Source organism: Mauremys reevesii, linkage group 2 (genome assembly GCF_016161935.1).
Source record: "Mauremys reevesii isolate NIE-2019 linkage group 2, ASM1616193v1, whole genome shotgun sequence".
Lineage (NCBI taxonomy): Eukaryota > Metazoa > Chordata > Testudines > Geoemydidae > Mauremys > Mauremys reevesii.
The window spans coordinates 192,260,780-192,281,730 of NC_052624.1; the positions used below are offsets into that span (position 1 = coordinate 192,260,780).

General features: G+C 41.1%; 1 protein-coding gene across 9 annotated transcripts in view; it reads left to right on the top strand.

Moving 5' to 3' along the window:
- RTTN (rotatin) overlaps nt 1–20,951 on the top strand; it is a 163,620-nt gene that overhangs the window by 12,305 nt on the left and 130,364 nt on the right. For 8 of the 9 annotated variants that reach the window (XR_005594099.1, XM_039524718.1, XM_039524716.1 and 5 more), the window contains 4 exons: nt 1,815–1,996; nt 8,839–8,954; nt 19,036–19,206; nt 20,700–20,912. Coding sequence is in view for 8 of the 9 variants with exons in the window: in XM_039524718.1 (XP_039380652.1) it covers nt 1,815–1,996; nt 8,839–8,954; nt 19,036–19,206; nt 20,700–20,912 (682 nt within the window). In the remaining variant the exon portion in view is untranslated. Of the gene's footprint in view, nt 1–1,814; nt 1,997–8,617; nt 8,758–8,838; nt 8,955–19,035; nt 19,207–20,699; nt 20,913–20,951 lie in introns of those variants that run through there. The other variant, XM_039524721.1, reaches the window with a different exon arrangement.

The window sequence follows — 20,951 nt, forward strand, 5'->3', positions numbered from 1 at the left end:
GGGAAAACATGTACAGTAAAACCTCAGAGTTATGAACACCTTAGGAATGGAGGTTGTTTGTAACTCTGAAGTGTTCTAACTCTGAACAAAACTTTGTTCTTTCAAAAGTTTACAACTGAGCATAGACTTAATACAGCTTTGAAACATTACTATGCAGAAGAAAAATGCTGCTTTCCCTTTAATTTTTAGTAGTTTTCGTTTAACACAGTACTGTACTGAATTTGTTTTTTTTTGGTCTCTGCTACTGCCTGATTGCATACTTCCAGTTCCAAATGAGGTTTGTGGTTGACCGGTCACTTTGTAACTCTGGTGCTCATAACTTTGAGATTCTACTGTAAGTCTAATTGTTGAAATTAGGATGCTAACTGGAAAAAGTCTTTAAAATAAAGAAACTTAAATTTAAAATGGTATTCACAATTTGTAATAGCCTTCATATCTCTCACATTCTGCTCTTATGAGAGAGAAGACTGGTATTTTACAGATGAACTACAAATACCTGACACTCTTTCAAATGACTAAAGATAAGAAATCAGCAATTCACTGTGTGTGGACTCGGTTTGCAGTAAGATTTGAAAACCACTTCTGCTGCTATTTACTTGACAAGTATTGAGATCGGGATTTTTTGTTTCCCTTCAACAGTTGGGAACATAGAAAAAATTTAGAGTGAGTGTAATTTAATCTGGTTATTGTGATTATACACACTTACATAAAAAGTTTCTAAGGATTTTTGGCATACAAGCTTGACCACATAAAATTTCAATTGTCCATGATTTAGCCACACAACTCAAACTTTATGACTAATTTACTGGAGACTCTTAAAATGTAAAGGTCAGTGTGTATATGTGGTACTCATCTTGGTCCAAGATTGTCGTTTACTAGGTCATTAGTTGAGGATTTAAAAAGACTGAATTCTTATTTAGTCAATGGTGATACCTTTTTGAGTCTTAATAGTTAGTGGATCTAACCAATATACAATAAAGTGTTCTCACATTATAGATATAGTAGCTCAGATTTGGGGACTGTTCTTTCCTGGAAGATTCTATGGGTAGCCAGAGAGGTAGCAGGGAAATGACATAGATGATACCAAGAATTTATTTATTGAAATGAGACTTTAATTCAGACTACTCCACTTTGGGTTATTTTGTTATTACATAGGGCTTGTCTCCAATTACCGTGGATCGATGCTGCGGCGATCGATCCACCAAGGGTTTATTTAGCAGGTCTAGTTAAGACCTTCTAAATCAACCACCTATCGCTTTCCCGTCGCCTCCGGTACTTCACAGGAACGAGAAGCATAAGGTAAGTCGATGGGAGAGTTTCTCCCATTGACCCAACCCAGTGTGGACACCTCAGTAAGTCAACCTAACGTATGTTGACTCCAGCTACATTATTCACGTAGCTGGAGTTGCGTAACTTAGGTCAACTTAACCCCGTAGTGTAGACCTGCCGCTAGTTTTAGCACAAACATCTAACAGACAGAAGGAAAAGATCTTTTTTTTTGTCAAAGATTCAACACTCCATTCATTCCCGATCCACAGTTCTAGGTCCATCTTTGAAGATCTCTACTAAAACAGGCAACATCAGATTTAACATACTGTAGATTTCTAAGGGAAAAAAATGTCGTCGTACCTCCCCCCATTTTTTTTTTTGTGGGACAAAAAGCTAGGCTGCCTTTATAAATCATAAAGAAATGGAAAAAAAGGGTACAATCCTTTTTTTTTCTTAACCTCTTCAGGTCACTTTTTTTTTTAAAAGACTATTTAAGTTTGTTTTGTTTGACAGTGTTTAATTCCTATACTGTATTTGCTTTGTAGTGGAAGCAGTACTCACGCTAGTGCAAACTCCAGAATAAATCTGCAGTCACCGCTGGATGTAGGGCACATTGACCTGCCAGACCTGGAAAGTGAGGATACTTTAGAGTTACAGTTCCAACAGCTCAGCCTTCCTCAGTTCTGTGTGTCCATCCTGGAATATGCTGTACCTCTTCTAAGAACAGGTGAATGGATATTAGATTTTTTTGTGTGTGCAGGAATCCTTATTTTTCCTCATTTTGTATCCCATCCCTGTAGGAGAGTCCCATAATATTTTCAAAATTGGTGCTTTGTAAATAATTTTTTTTGTTTTGTTTAAAAGCAGCCATTCTTAAGCACATTAATCACATTTATTGTGGTTATTTTGTTGTGGCGTATTTGGTCAGCCCCTGTAAAGTTGGATTGGCGAATAGATCTCTGGCTCTGTTTTGCCTTAGAAAAAGGCTGCAGGAAGAGATTGAATGCATGGGGAAGGAGACAGAGGAATGTAGTGTGATTCAAAGGGAAGAAGAAATAGTGAGTTTGGCTGAGACAAAGTAAAATGGAACAGGGGTGTGTGGACTGGCAAGCAGGACAGAAACCCTCTCTCAACTAAACCTTGTTTTTTTTTCTGCCACTAGCATGAATATGCGGCTCTTTTTTCTCTTTACTAGTATCCTTTACAGGTGTCTCTATATTCTCCCTCCATAAGTTTATGCAATTCACATTTTTTAAATAAAAATTCATTTTAATGAAAAATTATTTCTATATAATAACTATGAAGAAAAAGATCTCTCTCTCTCACTAGAGCAGGTATGTCATCTCTGGGGCTAGCTCTGTAGCTTCCTGTCATGCAGTCCTGTTCTACCCGGAATGTTTCTTGACCTTGTCCATGTGAGAAAATATTCATGTGTGGGAGAAACATTTAGATTGTTTTCTATATTGTTCAGGCCTTTTCTTCTTGGGTGGACATAGAACCTTAGGGTCCATTTGCTTTGCCTCCGGGTCCGGCCGCCCTCTTTTTTTTTTTTTTTTTTTTTGCTTGGGGTGGCAAAAAAGTCAGAGCCAGCCCTGTCTTCTTGGATTTCATTAATGACTTTACTAAAAGAAAGTGGGGATCAGATGGGTTGCAGAAAGGAACGAGGATGCCTTTCCTGTAAGAAATCTATATAACCTGTCAGTTATATTAGTTAGCCAGCTGAAAAATCCAGGTCACTTTTGACATGTGGTGTTACAGGTTTTGTTTTGGTAAATGGAATATCCAGATAACTTTATCAGGAGAAGTATTTTAATGGGCAATTTATCTAAATTTATTTAGGATATATTTATATTTTCTGTTATCTGCCAGAACAGCAGAAGAAGTCTGCATTTTCATAGATTCATAGTGTTAAATCCTGGCACCATTGAAGGCAATGGCAAAATTCCCCTTGAGTTCAAACAGGCCAGGATTTCACTCATAGACTTTAATGCCAGAATGGATTATAATTATATAGTGTGACATCTAAGGTTATTTAATTTATGCAGAACAGATACATTTCAAGCTAGTCTCCGGTTTTTGCATGCGGCCTTTCAGTTGAGTCTGCCACTGCAAAGCCCCAGATTGACAGTACAGTCTTCTCTTCAACTGACAAAACAGCTATGCTTTGGCAGTTGGGGGAAGATTAGTTCCCTTGGATGATGCATAAGCATACATCTATGCAGCAATGTGATGGGGGAGGGTTCCAGAGCCCAGGCTCCTGCCTGAACCTGAATGTCTGCCCAGTAATTTTTAGCCTCCTGGGACAGCCACAGGTCTTGTATGCCAGTATAGCTGTACCCTATGTGTCACAGTTGGTTCACAGCAAAGAGGTCTGTAAAAGGACTTCAACTAACTAAACATGGAAATGTTCAGTAATTTGAAAATCTAAAGAAATCAACCTGTACTTGTGACTCCTTAAGTGAACAAGGTAGGGTTACTACTTAGTTTTCCTTGCTTAATTTAAAACTCTCATCACACAAGGTTGAGGAAATGCTTGTCTGCATTAATTTCAGACTTTAAGAACTTCCCAATATCTAGTCAGTTTAAATGTAATAAATGACTGATAATGAATCTAATACTATGTAAACATCTTAAATGCTTTAAAACCTTATTTTGATCTTTAAAAGGCAAAGGATAGTAATTCAGAGTAAGTCCATACTTCAGGCTAGAGTGTGAGTCTCAGCTTGAGGAGGCATATGGTAGCTTTAATTGATCTTGTTCACTAAAACTAGAATGTAGCCAGAGCAGCATGACAGTGGGAACGTAAAGTATTTACCTAGCATTTCTGATCTCTGATGGCAATGCTTGATTAGAGCTAGTGTGAGTATGTCTTCGTGAGCTGCGAATCTCACCCCCAGCTTGTAGCATAGACATACCCTACCTTACTATCCTTTGCCTTAAACCTAAAGAGAAAAATAAGTATTAAAACATTTAAGATATTTACATATTATTAGATTCAGTATCAGTCATTTAGCTCTTGTACAACTTTAAACTGAAGTGTAGATGTACCCTCAGTTAAAGATTCATTTTGCTTTTAATAGTGGGTAGGAGATATTTTTATTTTAAATTATATAAAATAAAAATTAGTTCCAGATTGGAAAATTCACTAAGATAAAAGTTAAAGTTATAAATTAATATATATTATTATAATCTTGATTTATAAAAAGTCAAAGTAAAAATTCAAAGTTCCACAACTGACCTGAATATATTTCTGGACTCATTTTTCAGCTGCCCCTCCCCCCTTTAAAGAGGTGGTCATGGTATGTAGCCCAATCTTGATAAGTTTATTTTAAATAACCAATTTAGCTCCGTTTAGGGCCTTCTCCTAATAATCCAGGGCTGGCAGTAGCATAGATGCATTTCTAATGTACCAATCACTAGTATTAAGGAGCCACATGCATATATCCACACTTAGACCGAGCTCTTATCCCTATTTGAAGTCTCTTTTGGGGAGGGGAGTTAATCTCTTTGGCCTTCCTTTAGAAACATTATGGGGTTGTTATGTTACTTTATTTGAGAGAGACCTATCTGAAGAAATTCTGTTGATATGATTACCATCAGTGATATCACACAGCAAAGGTCCTCTACTCTGTACCAGTTCTTGAAAGTTTCACACTTATGGCTGATTGAAGGTGCTGCTGAAACTGGGGAAAGAGTTACGTTTTAAGGTCCTGGTCCTTTATTTGGTATTGGACTGGATGCTTATGTGGAGTATTGTGTGATACTCTCACCATTCTACTTTTGTTTAGCAAGAGGACCACAATATGTTGAATCAGCTGTAGCGTGCATGTGGGCTGCATAGTCATTTCCAGGTAGAGTGCATTGCAGTTGTCTAGCTTGGAAGTCACAGAAGTGTGAATCATGTTAGCTAAGTCTTTATCTGTGAGAGGTGGGTGCAGTCTCCAGCTAGAAAATGCTCTGGCTGCTGTTGCTGTTATCAGTATTCATGAGGTTGCGCTGAACCTTGAGACTTCATTCCACCTTGATGATGGATAATGGAGATGTTTCCTTCACTAGGTAGTGAAATTGTTGCTTTTGCCGATTCTTAAATGTTTTCTCTTTCCCTTTCCCACACTCTCACTTCAGTCTTACCTGGGTAGTGTGAACTGACTACTTCTGGATCAGAATTCATACACATCTAGACTCCAGATCAAGTATCAACCCTCAGGGGGCTTACTGTGGAAATGTAGCATTTCACTACTAAATAAACATATGTTTGAAACCATAACTAAGATCAGGAATACTACAGTGACCCACTTGACCTATAAATGGGAAACTTTTAAAATTTATTGTGTGGACCTCAGGTTTTCTTCCTGAAATACCCTCAGAAGTACAAGCAAGTATGTCACAAAGGAGTGGAAGCATAGGAAAGAAAATGTACCCAGTGAGTCAGTTGCAAGAAGACCTTAAGCATTGAGAATGCCAAACCTAACTTAGCCCTACTAAAGTTTTGCGCATGCTGGGAGGCAGGGCCTAATTTGTTGAGAAAACTGCATGATGTTGAGTCCACTCCCTATAAATATGCAACAGATAAAGCAGCAGCTGTCACTTTGAAAGCTGCCAGACTTCCATCTATGCTCCTTTTGTGGCCACTAATGGCTTAGTGGCAACTCTCATGTACAGCACATCTGCAGGCTTGCCAATTTTCTTTTGCTCCCAGATTCTCAGCTGTAAGAATACGTGAAGGCCTACCTCAAGGAGTCACCAATAGGCAATCCACATTAAGCAGAATGTAACCTTCTGGTTAATGGGGACTATAATAAGTTAAGGGTTTAAGGTTTTTTTTACTCTTTAACATGCAGTGGTTAAGTACCATATGACCCAGAGGACAGACCAATCAGAGAGAAGAGAATCAAAAAAATCTGGAGGGGGAAGCCTTTGTCTGTGTGTGTGTGTTAGTTCTCTTTTTGGATCTAGAGAGAGGCCAGACATCTCTCCAAAGTTCCCTGGAGTAGTCCAATCACAATCCAATAGTTATTTTAAAAAAAAATTATTAGTTTTATAATTTGATTTCTACATTTGCAATTGTGTGTTGCTGAAGGAATTTTTTTTTTCTCTTTTGCTATTACTCTATTACTGAGAAAGAAAGGAGGAGAATTCTCTCCAGAGATTGATAAGTTTAGACCCTGTTGTTGATTTGTTCTCAGTCAGAGAGACACTTTTTTTTTTTTTTTTTTTTTTTTTATTCTTTTAAGGACTTGGTCTTCTTTTGGTCTTTCCTTGGGGAAGAGGAGGAGGGAGAGGAGGATCCCTCTGTCCTCTGATGTTAGATCTCTCTCTCTCTAGGAAGGGGGAGGGGCAGGGGAATGGTTTATTCCTCCCTGGATGGAAGACTCCATCCATGGTTGGGGCTTGGGGGGGATCCCCTAGGATTTTGGGGAAGGACTGTGTCCCAATCCACGTACCTGATTGGGTGGTGGCAGCTTTACCAGATCTAAACTAGGATTTTAGTTTAGAGAGAAATTCATGCAGGTCCCCATATTGGAACCCAACAGCTCTAAGTGGGGGTGAGACCTATGACAGGGACCAAGAAAAGGGACTTACAAAATAAAAGAGTAAAAAAGAAGGCCAAAAAAGGAGTGGGAAGTGGTGGGATGGGAGTAACAAGGCGAAAGGCCCCAGGTTGAAGAAGAACAGGAGAGAGAAAATGGACCAAAAAAATAAAGAAGTCTGTGACAGTAGCTTGGGGTGGTGGGAAAGAGCATAGCAGAATCATCCATCTACCAGCCTTTGACAAAAAGTAGGGAGCTGCTATCCTAGTACATAGGCTAGTGTGGAAACATGTATTCTATGTTGAAAACAAAACCACCAAGAATGGGGAGATAACTTTCTCTCTTACTTGTCCAGGTGGGAAGTTTCAGGCAGATTTATCCTTGAGCTAAAAAGATCAGTCAAATAATATCATATCCACAGCAGTGGTCAAATATGTCTGCAATACTGTAAAACTTTATATGTAAACATTCTTATCCTGTCCTTCCTCATATAGCCAACTGACTTTATTTGGCAAAATTCCTATCCATGGTAAATATACATTAGCCTTTTTTTCCGGGAGTGTCTTCTCTGAGCAACTGTTCCCTAGTTGTCATCTCAGCTGCGATTCAAGGAGTTCACCCAAGATTAGCAATGTCTCTTCACTTACAAAAATGCTAACAGCAGGCACAGTAATACAGTAGAAATGTCATTGGTGGTAGCTTTTCTAGTATAGGCTATACTCATTAAAACAGTCTGGAAAATACACGTCTACCTCGATATAACACTGTCCTCAGGAGCCAAAAAATCTTACCATGTTATAGGTGAAATCGCGTTATATCGAACTTGCTTTGTTCCACCGGAGTGCGCAGCCCTTCCCCTTCCCTCCCTCCAAGCTCTGCTTTACCGCGTTATATCCAAATCTGTGTTATATCGGGTCACGTTATATCAAGGTAGAGGTGTATATTAAAGTTTAACAGCTTCTGTACAAAATCTATTTCCCTGCTTTTTAAGTACTCTAGTGCTTGATGATAAGAACTAATATCTTCTTTGTTTATGGGGGGTGAAGGGGAAGAAGCGAAAAATATCCAAGTAGCTCTTCCTTATTAAACATGGTGCTGCTGTATTTAGAAGAAGGAATTTATCATTTCAGTAAGCTGACCATTGTGAATTCAGGGAGGTTAAAGAATCCAGGGTGGAATGTGACTTTTTCCTCACAAGAAATGTGACTGGCTGGCTTAAGCAGTCAGAATCATCAACTAGCATAGGCGTGGCCAACCTGAGCCTGAGAGAGAGCCAGAACTTACCAATGTACATTGCCAAAGAGCCACAGTAATACGTCGGCAGCCCAACATCAGCTCTCCCTGCTCCCAGCGCCTCCCACCCACCTGCAGCCCTGCTAATCAGGGCTGCACCCCACACCTCCCACCCCACACCTCCCGATGAGTTGTTTCGTGGCATGCAGGAGGCTCGGGTGGGGGGGGAAGAGGAGCTAGGGCATGGCAGGCTCAGGGGAGGGGACAAGAAGGGGTGGAGTGGGGGCAGGACCTGCGGCAAAGCCAGGGATTGAGCAGTGAGCATCCCCCGGCACGTTGGAAAGTTGGTGCCTGTAGCTCCAGCCCCGGAGTCGGTGCCTATACAAGGAGCCGCATATTAACTTCTGAAGAGCTGCACGTGGTTCCGGAGCCACAGGTTGGCCGCTCCTGGACTAGCATGTGAAGAGCTGTCTGTAGTACAAAGAATGAAACCATGTTAAGATCTTAACTGGGCGGGAGGGGCTAGTACTCTTGGTGAATAGTGAGTTCTCTAGTGAATTAACTCTTAAAATGTTCTTTCCAGAAAACAAAGAAAAAGTAGACGTGATTCAAAGCTATTGCTGGATGTTGCAATGGTGACAATTGATGCTAACTGAGTAGCATGAATGCACAAGAAAATTAAATTTACAGATGTTCAAAGTTAAAGTTTTCCCTGGCTGAAAAGGTGCTGCTCTACTAACACTAAATCATTTATACTCTGTCTACAATTGAACTGCTGTAACGTCTTTCACATTTTCATTCATAGGCAGTAGTAGAGTGACAATGCAAGTTCTTGAATTACTTTCTGAAGATGTGCTTCTTATTGGTGATGCAGTATCTGAAGATGTTTGGGAGGACCACAGCTTCTTTGGGTTAGAGTTGGTGAGTCTGGAAAGTATCTTATCTTTAGACTTTGGTTAATGGTATTTAGCAGTTTCTTTGCTGTAGACATCAGACATTTTCTGTACTGGAGGATAGACAATTCTACTGAACTACCCTTTTTCAAACATTTAAACAGTCTAGTAATTACAAAAGGTTGATATTGCTGGCATGTTCCTCTTATTTTAAACTTTGATATGTATACTCCTCTTCCTCCTACTAGAAGTATTGAAGTCATAAGAGTTTAAGGCCATAAGGGACCACTAGATCATTTAGTTTGACCTCCTATATGTCACAGGCTGCCAGCACATTAAACTCAACAACAGAAATGAGACTGAAATAAATGAGACCCACAGGGAGAGCATAGGAGGGATCGACATGCACCAGCTAGAGGCCTTGCAATGGTGGGGAAATGATTAAATGAGATATACACAGACAGTCCTGGCAAGGGACCCACTCTCTTATGTGCAGAGGAAGGCAACAACTCCCCAAAGTCACTGCCAGTCGGATCTGGGGGAAAATTTCATCCTGACCCTGTATATGGGGATCAATTAGACCCTGAGCATGTGAACAAGAACCAGCCAGCTGAGCATCTGAGGGAGAGAATGCTCGGTGCTAGCGCACTGAAGTTTCACCTTTTATAAATACTCAACATAAATTTTGACTTACAAGAAAGGGTTACTGAATATCTATTGACAGACAAATATATTTAGGGATAGGTTGCAGAAGATATACATGGATAGAGAACAGGAGAAATCTCGCCACTTAAACAAGACCGTATTCATTTCCCTGACTTAGCCTTTAGTAGGCAGGGCCGGCTCCAGCCTTTTTGCCGCCCCAAGCGGCGGGAAAAAAAAAAGGAAAAACAAAAAGAAAAACCCGATTGAGATGCTGCCGAAGTGCTGCTGAGGAGGAAGACAGGGAGTGAAGGACCTGCCGCCGAAGGCTGAGGCGGGCCGGTTGAGCTGCCACCGAAGTGCCGCTGCCGCCAACCCGGACGTGCCGCCCCAATAACGGACGAAGTGCCACCCCTTTCTATTGGCTGCCCCAGGCACCTGCTTCCTCCGCTGGTGCCTGGAGCTGGACCTGTTAGTAGGGCTCAGTTCATTTCCCTGACTCCCTCAAGGAGTTAAAAATGTCGGGTACACTACAGCCTTATTCATCCAAAGGGCTCAGCAGATACTCAAAGTTTTTAGATGAAGGGCTGCTGGTTGACCAGTTGAAAACACCACACTCCAGGTAAATGATTACAGAGTTGCATCAGGATTTGCTGCCCACATTTGCAGATGTCCCTTGGTCCACTGGAAGGTGGAGATGGGGAGGCTCAGAGTTGACCAGACTTTATAAATAGGGCCCTACCAAATTCACGGCTGTGAAAATCATGTCATGGACTGTGAAATCAGACCTCCCCTGTGAAATCTAGTCTATTGCAAGGGAAGAGGCAGGACTGGGGGCTCTTAGCTGCTAGTCCCGGCCAGACTGGGGTGGGACTTGTTCTTCCCCTGCATGGCCGCTTTTGGGGGGAGATCAGACCAATCTATGGGTACCTCCACCAGCTGCAGGAAGCTCCGCCCCCAATCACTTCCTGCCCCCATCGCTCTGCAGCTGTGGGGGGAGGGATCACTGTACAGGGAGCTGCACCCCTTCTAGATGCAATTATTAGCTTGTTTAAATAAAAATGTAAAGGAAGGTCAAGAACTTGACAGGATATTTTCATTGACACTTTACAGCAGCAAATAACATTCAGGATTCAACTCACTGATTGGTAGATATGGAGACATTGTGGGGTGGGGGGTTGTAGTGTAGTGTTCTCAATTGGCAGCCTACCGGAAGACAAGTGAAATTACTTGAAAATGAGTGTTCAAAGTAAATAAAAAACCTCTATAATCATTACTGCAATGAATTCTGTGAAAGAATTTGGAAGACAAATTCTACATGCCAATGGTGTATTTTGTAAAGCCTGCAGTGTGTTTCCTTGGATCACACATCTGTGACAATGATTCAGCTCCATTTAGACTCGGAAACCCATAGAAGCAGAAAGAGGGCTGCAGATAGCGCATTGTTTCCCAGCAAAGTTAAAAAAACACAATCCAATTTCATCTCTTTTTAAGAAGACGACAGAGAGCTCTGAGACCCATCATTTAGCTAGAATGGAACCTGTGGATGAAATTTCACGTGCAAATATATCATTGGAAAAACTTAATCACTCAAAGCTGCGTGAATTCACAAAATGCTGGTTGCCTACCAAGTGTGAATAAGCTCCAACAGGACTACCTTCCAAAGGTTTTTGCTACACATTTTGAGGAGATGAAGTCTCAAATTAACTCATGAAATTATTTCGGCTGAGTCCACAGATGAGCAAGACAACTACGTACTGAATGTTCTATTTGATTTTATTGCTGACAAGACCAAAGATGTACAGACAGGAAAGCTAACAGTGCTTGCTGACCGTGTTTACTTGGATGCTCTTGCTGTACTACAGTTTCTCAAGTGGTAATTAAAACCATTTCAGAATACGGTGCGGATTTGTCAAAGTATCTGTTTTCATAAGTGATGCAACTTGCATGAAATGTTTCAAATCTGTTTTCTAAGGCCTAATGCCAAATGCTGTCCATATTACATGCAACTCGCATATAATTTCTCTTATCAGTAAGCTGTGGAGTAGCAAGTTTGGTAAAGATGATAAACTGGTCAGCTACATTAAAAAGATCTTTAAACACTGCATAAGCTGGAAACTTTGATACAGGCAGCACATTGTAAACATGACTGAAATTGGGGAACAAAATATTGTACTTCCCCCAGGGCCAGTAATTACTCATTGGAATTCCTAGTTTTTGGCTGCTGTACAATACCATGCAGCTCACCTGAAGTACTACTGAGTTTGTCTCAGAAGAGCTGACACTGACATCAAAAACGCAGGTTTTAACAGAATTTTCAAGCCTTCTAAACAATGTTCAGCTGAATGAGCAACTTCAGTTTGTTGCCAAGAATGCCACAGGACTGATGGACTTAATCACTTGGTTCGAATCTTGGCATGTCACAATCCACCAAGCTTACAACAATGTACTATTTTGGGCTGGAAGCACAGTCAAATGAACATCAGTCTGACAATGTTGAATTAAATGCCAGTGTTCAGCAGGAGTTTTCTTCAGTAGCATAGCTGTGGGGGGGGGGAGGGGGGAGCAGGGGGAGCGGCTGCTGCACCACTGAGCACAAGTGGTGCCTTTTAAATTTGTTGGCTCCTTTTTAATTTTTACTCTGAACGGGGGGTGAGGGGGGAAGACATTAAAAAAAGGTGCCACCTGCTGCTCCCACTTGTACTCACCGGGCGGCACTCCGGATCTTCGGTAGCATTTCGGTGGCGGGTCTTTGGTGACACTGAAGGACCTGGAGTGAGTGAAGGAGCCGCCACTGAAGTGCCTGCCGAAGACCCGAGCACCGCAGCCGGTGGCGCCTTTTTTTATGTCTGCCCCCCTTGTTCCACCTGGCTACGCCACTGGTTTTCTTGCATGGCAAAGCAGCTCAGACAATACTGCTGCTACAGGGAAGAGTCAAGCGATGTAGCAAAAATGGCTCAAAAACTTCAACAGCCTGCAGCAGGGCTCCTGAAAGCTCTATGTATTTTTGACACTGCACAAAGGTACTTGTTGATGGTTGATTTAACCTCACTTAATGTAATTCCTGGCTTGGACAAGAATTGTAGGTTGGAGATTCCTGCTTATAAAAGTATCGCAAAAGAAGCGGATTGTAGTTTGCCTGTGTAACAATTTTGGAACTCTGTTGAAGGCAGAATTGCCCCCCCCTCAAGGCTAGCTCAGTATTTTCAGACAGTTCCAATGAACTTCATGGATGCAGAGAGAGCTGTGTCTAAACATGGACAGGTGTTTTCAGTGCAGAGACAGAATGAAGAAAGACAGTTGCTGGATGCTCATTCTGACATTCAATTTATGATATTTGAAACCAGAACTTTCTTTTCACTTGCTTTTGTTAACTTAAGGCAGTGGTTCTCAAGTTTGAGGCTACCAGTGGAGATCACTGCCCTACAAAACCGCCTCACATGCCCATATCTTCCAATCAGGGAGTGTTATTTGCTGCTGTAAAGTGTCAATCAATAAAAACCTGTCAAGTTCACATGAAATAAGCTGCTAATTGCATCTGGAAGTACACATCTCCCTGTACACTTGTGACTCTCCCATGGCTGCGGAGCGATGGGGCAGGAAGCAAATGGGTGTATGTGTGTGGTGCTTTTTGCAATGGTTGTGCAGGGGAAGAGGAAGTCCTGTCCTTCCCGAGCCTGGCTGGAACTAGCAGCTAGAAGCCCCTGACTGGGGCTTCCCCCAGCAGCATGAGGGAAATTAGACTCACCTCTGGGAACCTCCCCTTGGCTTCAGGAAGCTCCACAGTTGCTGCAGCACAGAAGTGAGGGTGTGCCAGCCTCACTTCTGCACTGCCTCTGGAGGTGGGTCCGATTTCCCTGCAAGACCTGCTGTGCAGGGGAAAGCAAATCTTGGCCCTCCCTACTCCGGTGGGGACTAGCAGCTAAGAGCCCTCTGCTGGTGCACTCTGAGCAGCATGGGGGAGATTGGACCCACCTCCACCTTTGGGAGCCTTCTCTGGCTACAGGAAGTTCCGCGGCTGCTACCTTCAGAGCACAGCTCTGAAAGCAGCACAGAAGTGAGGGTGGCAATCCCGTGACTCCTCCTGCCCCCACAACCCCTTTTTTGGTCGGCATCCCCACAGTTACAATACCATGACATCTGAAAACATGAAATAGACTAATTTTCAGATCCTGTGGCCATGAAATTGACCAGAATAGACTGAGTTTGGTAGGGTCTGTTTATAAAGGTTATACTTGGTGTTTTTGGTCATAGAATGTGTCAAATAATATACCTACTGATCAGATGTGACAATCCCCAAGGGAAACATAATTCATTTAACCTGGAATATGGCAGTGTGCTGCTAGTGAGGCCTTAATCCAGGGATGGGCAAACTTTTTGGCCTGAGGGCCACATCTGGATATAAAAATTGTATGGCAGGCCATGAATCCTTATGAAATTGTATGGCGGACTCTGCGGTGAGGCTGGATGAGGGATTAGGGGCGCAGGAGAGTGCTCCAGGCTGGGACTGAGGGGTTCGGAGGGCAGGAGGGGGGACCGGGCTGAGGCAGGGGGCTGGGACACAAGAGGGGTTGAGGGCTCTGGCTGGGAGTGCAGGCTCTGGGGTGGGGATGAGGGGTTTGGGGTGCAGGAGGGTTTATGGGTTGAGATTGAGGGGTTCAGAGGGTGGGAGGAGGGGTCAGGGCTGGGGATGTGGGGGACGGGGGCGTGGGGTCAGATATGCAGGCTTTGAGTGGCGCTTACCTCAAGCAGCTCCTGGAAGCAGTGGCGTGTCCCATCTCTGGCTCCTAGATGGAGGCGCAGCCAGGCAGCTCTTTGTGCTGCCCCTGCAGCTCCCGGAAGCAGCAGCAGTAGCATGCCCCCCTCTGGCTCCTATGCGGAGGCATGGTGCCAGCCTGGCAGCTCTATGTGCTGCCCTGTCCGCAGGCGCTGCCCCTGCAGCTCCCATTGACTGTGGTTCCCGCCCAATGGGAGCTGGGGGAGGAAGGTGGTGGTGCTTGCGATGGGAGCAGTGTGCAGACCCCCTGGCTGCCCTATGCATTGGAGCCAGAGGGGGGACATGCTGCTGTTCCTGGGAGTGGTGTGGAAAGCCCCTGACCCTGCTCGCCAAAGGGAGCTTGAGGGCTGGATTAAAAATTCTGACAGGCCGGACATGGCCCGCGGGCCATAGTTTGCCCACCCCTGCCTTAATTAGCTCCTGTCACTCCAGCCGCAGTCAGGGGGATTGGATTGGGGCTTGGTAGGTAGCCTGATGCTTGCCTGGTAACTGATCACACCTGCCAGACTTGTTACCAGGAGCTATAAGACTGGGAGGAAGTGAGACCAAGGGCACGGGTGGAGACTGGGGCAGGGACGGGAGTGGAAGGTCAGGTCTAGACTCAGAGGGAGGTGGGAGTCTCCTAGTCTCTTGCTAGCCTACCACAGGCCTGTCCAAGCTGTTGTAAAAAGCCTGACTATAGTTGGAAACAGGTGGTGGGGACTAGATCACAAATAAAGAGCATGGGTGTTGCACCAGCCTGAAGTGTCCCTGAGTCTCTGAGAAGAGGGAGAGAAGGACCAAACCGGAGGGGCAAGGCATGTGCCCCGTTACATGGAGTTTAATTAGAATTTGATTAAACAAAAGTGTGGTGTGTGGTTTTATAAATTCACCACGTTAGTCATAAAACACACAGTTGAAAAGTATTTTTTTCAATGACAAACATGTAATATGCCAGTGTTCAAAAACATTGTTTTGATTTGCTGAAATGTTTATACCCCTCCATGTATGGCAAAATGGTGGATCACCGTGAGCTGTTGACCTCTACCCAAAATGTTTTACTGTCTAAAAGAAAACAATAGATATTTCAACTAGGAAAATTTTACTATGATTGCTGTGATTATCAGACTGATCAATTAAATGAAGTAGTTTCAGGAAGTTAATTGTTACATAATTTTAAGTGCTGTCCTCTTAGAATATAACAAATTGATTTTGTTACTTTAAAGGTTAAAGCATTTATTTAAGATCTAGTCAATGCCAGTAATTTTGCTTTTAATGTTTAAATAGATCAAGATGTTCAAACACTTCTGCTGGATTGTTGAACTATATAGGAAAGTGTAAAGATCCTTTTAGGAGAGGCATGGCTTCATCTGGTGTATGTAAATAGATTAAGGACTTAAAAGATTAATTAGAAACAGTTAAATTGCCATGTGCATAGTATTAGCAAACTGCCATATAGGTAAATGAAATTGAACTAAATTTAAATGTCTAAAACCATACTAAAAGCGGCAAAGAGTTCTGTGGTACCTTATAGACTAACAAATGTATTGGAGCATGAACTTTCGTGGGTGAATACCCACTTTGTCGGATGCCCACATCCCTCGCCCCTTCCTGCCGCCCCCATTGGCATGTGACGGCGAACCGTGGCCAGTGGGATCCGAGGTCTGCTGAACCTGCCGATGTGGCAGATAAACAAACTGGCCCGGCCTGCCAGGGTGCTTACCCTGGCGAGCCGCGTGCCAGAGGTTGCTGACCCCTGGCCTAGAGTAAAGGGTGCATTAATAATGTCTACATGCTGGAAACGTGCATGTTGTCATTTTATATAAAATTGGCTGTGATTTGTATATCCTTTTGCTGCAGAGTTGTTTTCCAAAGTCTAAACTTTCTTCTTTTTAAAATTATTAGTTTTTATAATTGCAAAGAGAACTGTCCAAATGTGACCCCAGGGCAATACTCTTCCTGAATAGGTTGACAGCGTGAAGTAACAGCTCTGAGATGTGTGAACTAGCCTACTCACCTCTGAGTTCATTCTGAAAGCTAATGATGTTGAAATTGTTAACTATTTAAATGCTGATTATCTAGATATTTCTATTAATGTTATGTGCTTGTCCCCCAACCCCAAATGCCCTTGGATATCAAAACTCCCAGCTGTTTGCTAATAGGATGATGAATCATCTATCTTTCTCTGACCACTTTTATAATATGATTTATAATAAAAATGTTCAGCACACTAAAAACTTGCAGCAGAATAAAATTTAAAATTAACATCCAAATATGGAATACTGTACTAATTGTTATTTTCATATCTGATCCAGTAACACCTTTTAAAAAAAAATGTACTCAAAGTTGATTTAATCAGTTGATACTCAAAATATTGCAGAAATCAGGGCCTTGTCATAGAGTTTGAATTTAGTTTTCAATTGAGTGCACAGAGCTTTGCTTTTAACTGAAAAAATGTCAACAGTTGTGAAATGCTGCTATTGTAGCATTCACCTCTTAATAATTTGCAAAATTTAAAACATCTGACACTAAGTGATGGTAACATGGCTGTAAATAATTATTTACAGGATCAAGTCAGTGAATGGCAGATTTCCCATTGCTTTAACCTCCTGGAAGCTAATGTTTTCAGTCTTTCAAGCACAGTTATAATTGAGCAATATTAAGTCTATTCTGAAGTTTCCTTATTGGAGATTTGATATCCAACCAGTTTTAATCCTTTGACTGGATATTATTTGACTTGGATGAATTTGCTCATGTGAGAGAGACAGATAAATATTTCTTTACACACATCTGCGAGATCACTTCTTATCTGAACTGCCAGCATCAAATCCTGAATCTTTGCTGACTAAAAAGAGCCAGGCATGTTAAATTTCATGTTGGAGTTTTTATTTGGTTTAAGTGCCAGTAGGGGTTTCCTAGTTAGGAAATATGAAACTGAGCCTGCAGAATAGGGGAACAAAAAGATTTGTGGAGGGGGAACTGTCTCATTCCTATCATTGTAGTTGGACCTCAGAAGATGATTTTGGGAGACCAACTGTTTAGCTTGATTCTCTATTTTAGTGCTACATCAAATGAAACATCTTTGTCTTTTACCAGGATTTTTTTTTTTAATGGTGTATGCTAAATAAATCTATTAGGCTTCGCTTCTTGATAAGTAAATGGTGACTTGAAGTCTTCTATAAATCAAGTTTTGAGGACTTCAGTAACTCAACCAGAGGTTATGGACCTATTAGAGGATTGGATGGTGAGGTTCTGTGGCCCGCAATGTGCAGGATGTCAGGCTAGTTGAATTATGATGGTCCCTCCTGGCCTTACAAGTGTATGGGTCTATAAGAGTCTTTGTTTTGGATTAGTTGTGGGGGAGTGTCTCTTGTGACCCAGAAATGCTTATAAAATTCCTGGGCACTTGGTCTTTTGTATTTTCCTTGTTTTAGTCACAGCTTGACAGCTCTGCGAAAAGGGATCCTATTTTTTTTTCTTATTTCAGATTCTCTAGAAGAGAAAATTGATTTCGGTAATCCCTTCAAGAACTAGTAGGGGATGCTTCAGTGCCTACTTTTGTCCTCTACCCATGTTTCTGTTCTCTCAGTATTTTTTTGTTGTTTCTGTTCTCATTGGTGTTTGGAATGCTTCCCAATATTTTGTAATGTGGATTTAATTAGTGTGCTGTTTTCCTCTTCCAAGTCAGTAATGTGTATCTAATTTATTGGGAAATAGGGGGCCTGATACTATGAATTGTCACATCCCTGCTAGTGATACAAATAGTTGAGCCTGTGACTGTTTTTTAGGAGTAATAATTCTTGATTTTACCACTGAGTTAAAATATTCTTCTTATGTTCCTAAACCAGGAAGTCAAGCTACTGTATTAGTGAGGCAAGGAGAAATAAATTTTCTGTATTTTTTCAGATGAGTATGAATCCTTTTCATCTGGCTATATAATAACTCTGGACAGTGTTTACTTTGGAAGAATTATTGTTCGGTTCAGTTATATAGCTAGGTATCAGATACCGCTCCCACCTTCCAGATTCTAGCAAACCAAGCTTTACTAACGGTTCACAGTTCAATCCATTCCTCTCTCTCTCAACATCCAAAGAGCTGATTTCATTTGGTAGTGATCTCCATTCACCAGTGATTCTATCCGTTCCTCTTCTACGCTAGACTTCTAAGCAGTTCTAGAAATCGCTTATTGTTTCCTGGTAGGGCTAGCAGACATAACAGAAACTTCTGATGTTCTCAAGACTCCCTTTTTTACTTACTAGGATAAAACAGACATTCACAGATTTAAATTAGATCCTAATGTTTCTAGTATTGAAACAGACTTCAAAATGTGTTTATGCAAATATTACAGTGTGATAGAAGATCAAAACAGGATGGATGAAATACTAATTAGATTATTTTTCTTTAAAAAATAAAATAAAACAAAAACAAAAAAACCCCTCAAATCCCCAAACTAGTGTACAGAATCTCTAAGAAATGTTCTAGAACTTTTCAGCACATTTCTGTTTAAATGCCAAAATACAGTTCAACTTGTGTTATATTTCTGAATAATATAAAGAATAATAATAGAATGTTGACACTTTGCTTAGTTGTGGTACTTATATAAATATTTCACTTTTGTTCTTATAAAGGTACTGCTATAATAGAGAATGATTGGTGATGATGCTTTCTGTTGATAGGAATTTATATTGTATCTTTTTGTTTTCACTTGCAGAAAGATAAGCTGCTTATGGTCCTGGGTTCACTTGGAGAAACCATATCCTATCACAAAAGTAACATCAACTCAGAGCAGCCTGAGCTGATGTTAGTGCACCACAGAATGGCATTTATTAGCATTTCACTTTTCACCGTGCGACTATTGCAAACACTTCTCCCTGTAGAAAAGGTGAGGGGGGGAAACAAAGTTAGTAATGAACTGAATATTGTTAATGCTCTGTGGGCAGTTGGCCATTGGAATGTAGGGTGGAGCAGCATTATCACGTAAATAGTACTTACTCTTGAAGATTCTTTAATTCATCGTGACTGCCACTAGCACTGTGCATTGATTATAGATGCATCATTTCCAAATACCGTACCTGGAATCATATTAGATCAGTAGATTAAGTTATGCAGGAAACAGATTTTAATTGACCTAATTGTGGGATTGGCTTACAAAAGGTTTATTTGCTTAGATGGACTAACTGGGTAAGCTATTAAAAGGATATTTATACAAAAGCATAATTTTATCACTGCCGTGTTTTTCAATCTATTCCAAGAGTTGTGTGGTTTGCGAGACTATGCTGCCCTCTGCTGGTTAATAGCAAATTGAACACTGATCAGATAGAATTATTTTTGCTTCACTTGCTGTATATATTAAGATACTTGAACTTTTGCTGATGCCTGGACCATTATATGCCATGATAATACCGTATATTTTGCAGTAACCTTAAACTTTTACTGTTTGCTATGAATAATTACATCATGATAAACAGCCCTGCAATTATCTATAAATTGTAGACAGTCTAAGAAATTGGAGCTCTATTTTGGAGTGGAGTCTTTAGAAACCCTGGGAAGTTTTTGGTTTATATTTAATGACTTGTCTCTATTTAAACAATTTTTCGCTGCTTTGCTCTGCAGTGTAACATTTTTTTTTTTCCAGAAGTTTTGGAACTTAACATTCATTGTCTAGGAGGATCATTTAACTGATACAAATATGATTTGCCATGAATTATATTGTACTATTTAATGTATATGCCTTCTCTCTAGTCCCTAAAAATGTATATCAGTTTTTGTATACACACTATTTTCATTACTATCATTTTGTGTTCAGCAAATAGTTTTTTGTTTATTTTTTATCTTGTGTATTGACAGGAGTTGAGCAATGTAGCTTTCAGATTCTGAATTACTAATTTCTGCAGAGTTACCACTTATTGCAGTCAGAACAACTTCTCATCTGGTAATATGTTGCAACATCATGCAAATGTGCTGCAAGTATTTTAGGGATTATAAAGATACCTGTAATGATAACATTATAAAGGACAAGAGGCTACAGAAATAATTGAGTCTGTGTTACCATCTGGTGGTTACCCATTAGACAAAATTTAACAAATTAGTAGAGGATCCAGTCCCATGCTGGACTATACATATATATCTATTACTTCAGCACAGACTTGCACCTATAGGTTCCCCTCAGCTTTTCCTAAAAGGTCTCCATCTGCAGCAGATGATCTTCTCAAACTTGTATAATTTGGAAGTCACTTTTCAGATCTTCTGTCTTTTTAAAAATACTAAATAGTAGCATTGAGGATTGCACTTGTTAAATAATTCAAAAGTTGAATTTAATAGCTAATGTTTATACTATTTTTTCCCTTTTTTCCCCCCCGCTCAACTTTTCTCAAGGCCAGCAAAGTGTTACCAGAGAGCTTGGTGACTGCTTTATTTCTTCTTTCCTTGGACATGCCATTCTCCTTGGAATATCCAAGTATTCATGAGTCGGTGGCAGCCTTTTTGGAGCAGATGAATTCTGAGAACTACAGTATTTATAAACAAGCTGCAGAGGCTGTTCATTCAATTGAGTGCACCTGTAACTTTATGATGGATGTCCACAAGGAGGTATTGAATTATGGTATACAAACTATTCTGAAAAGCCTT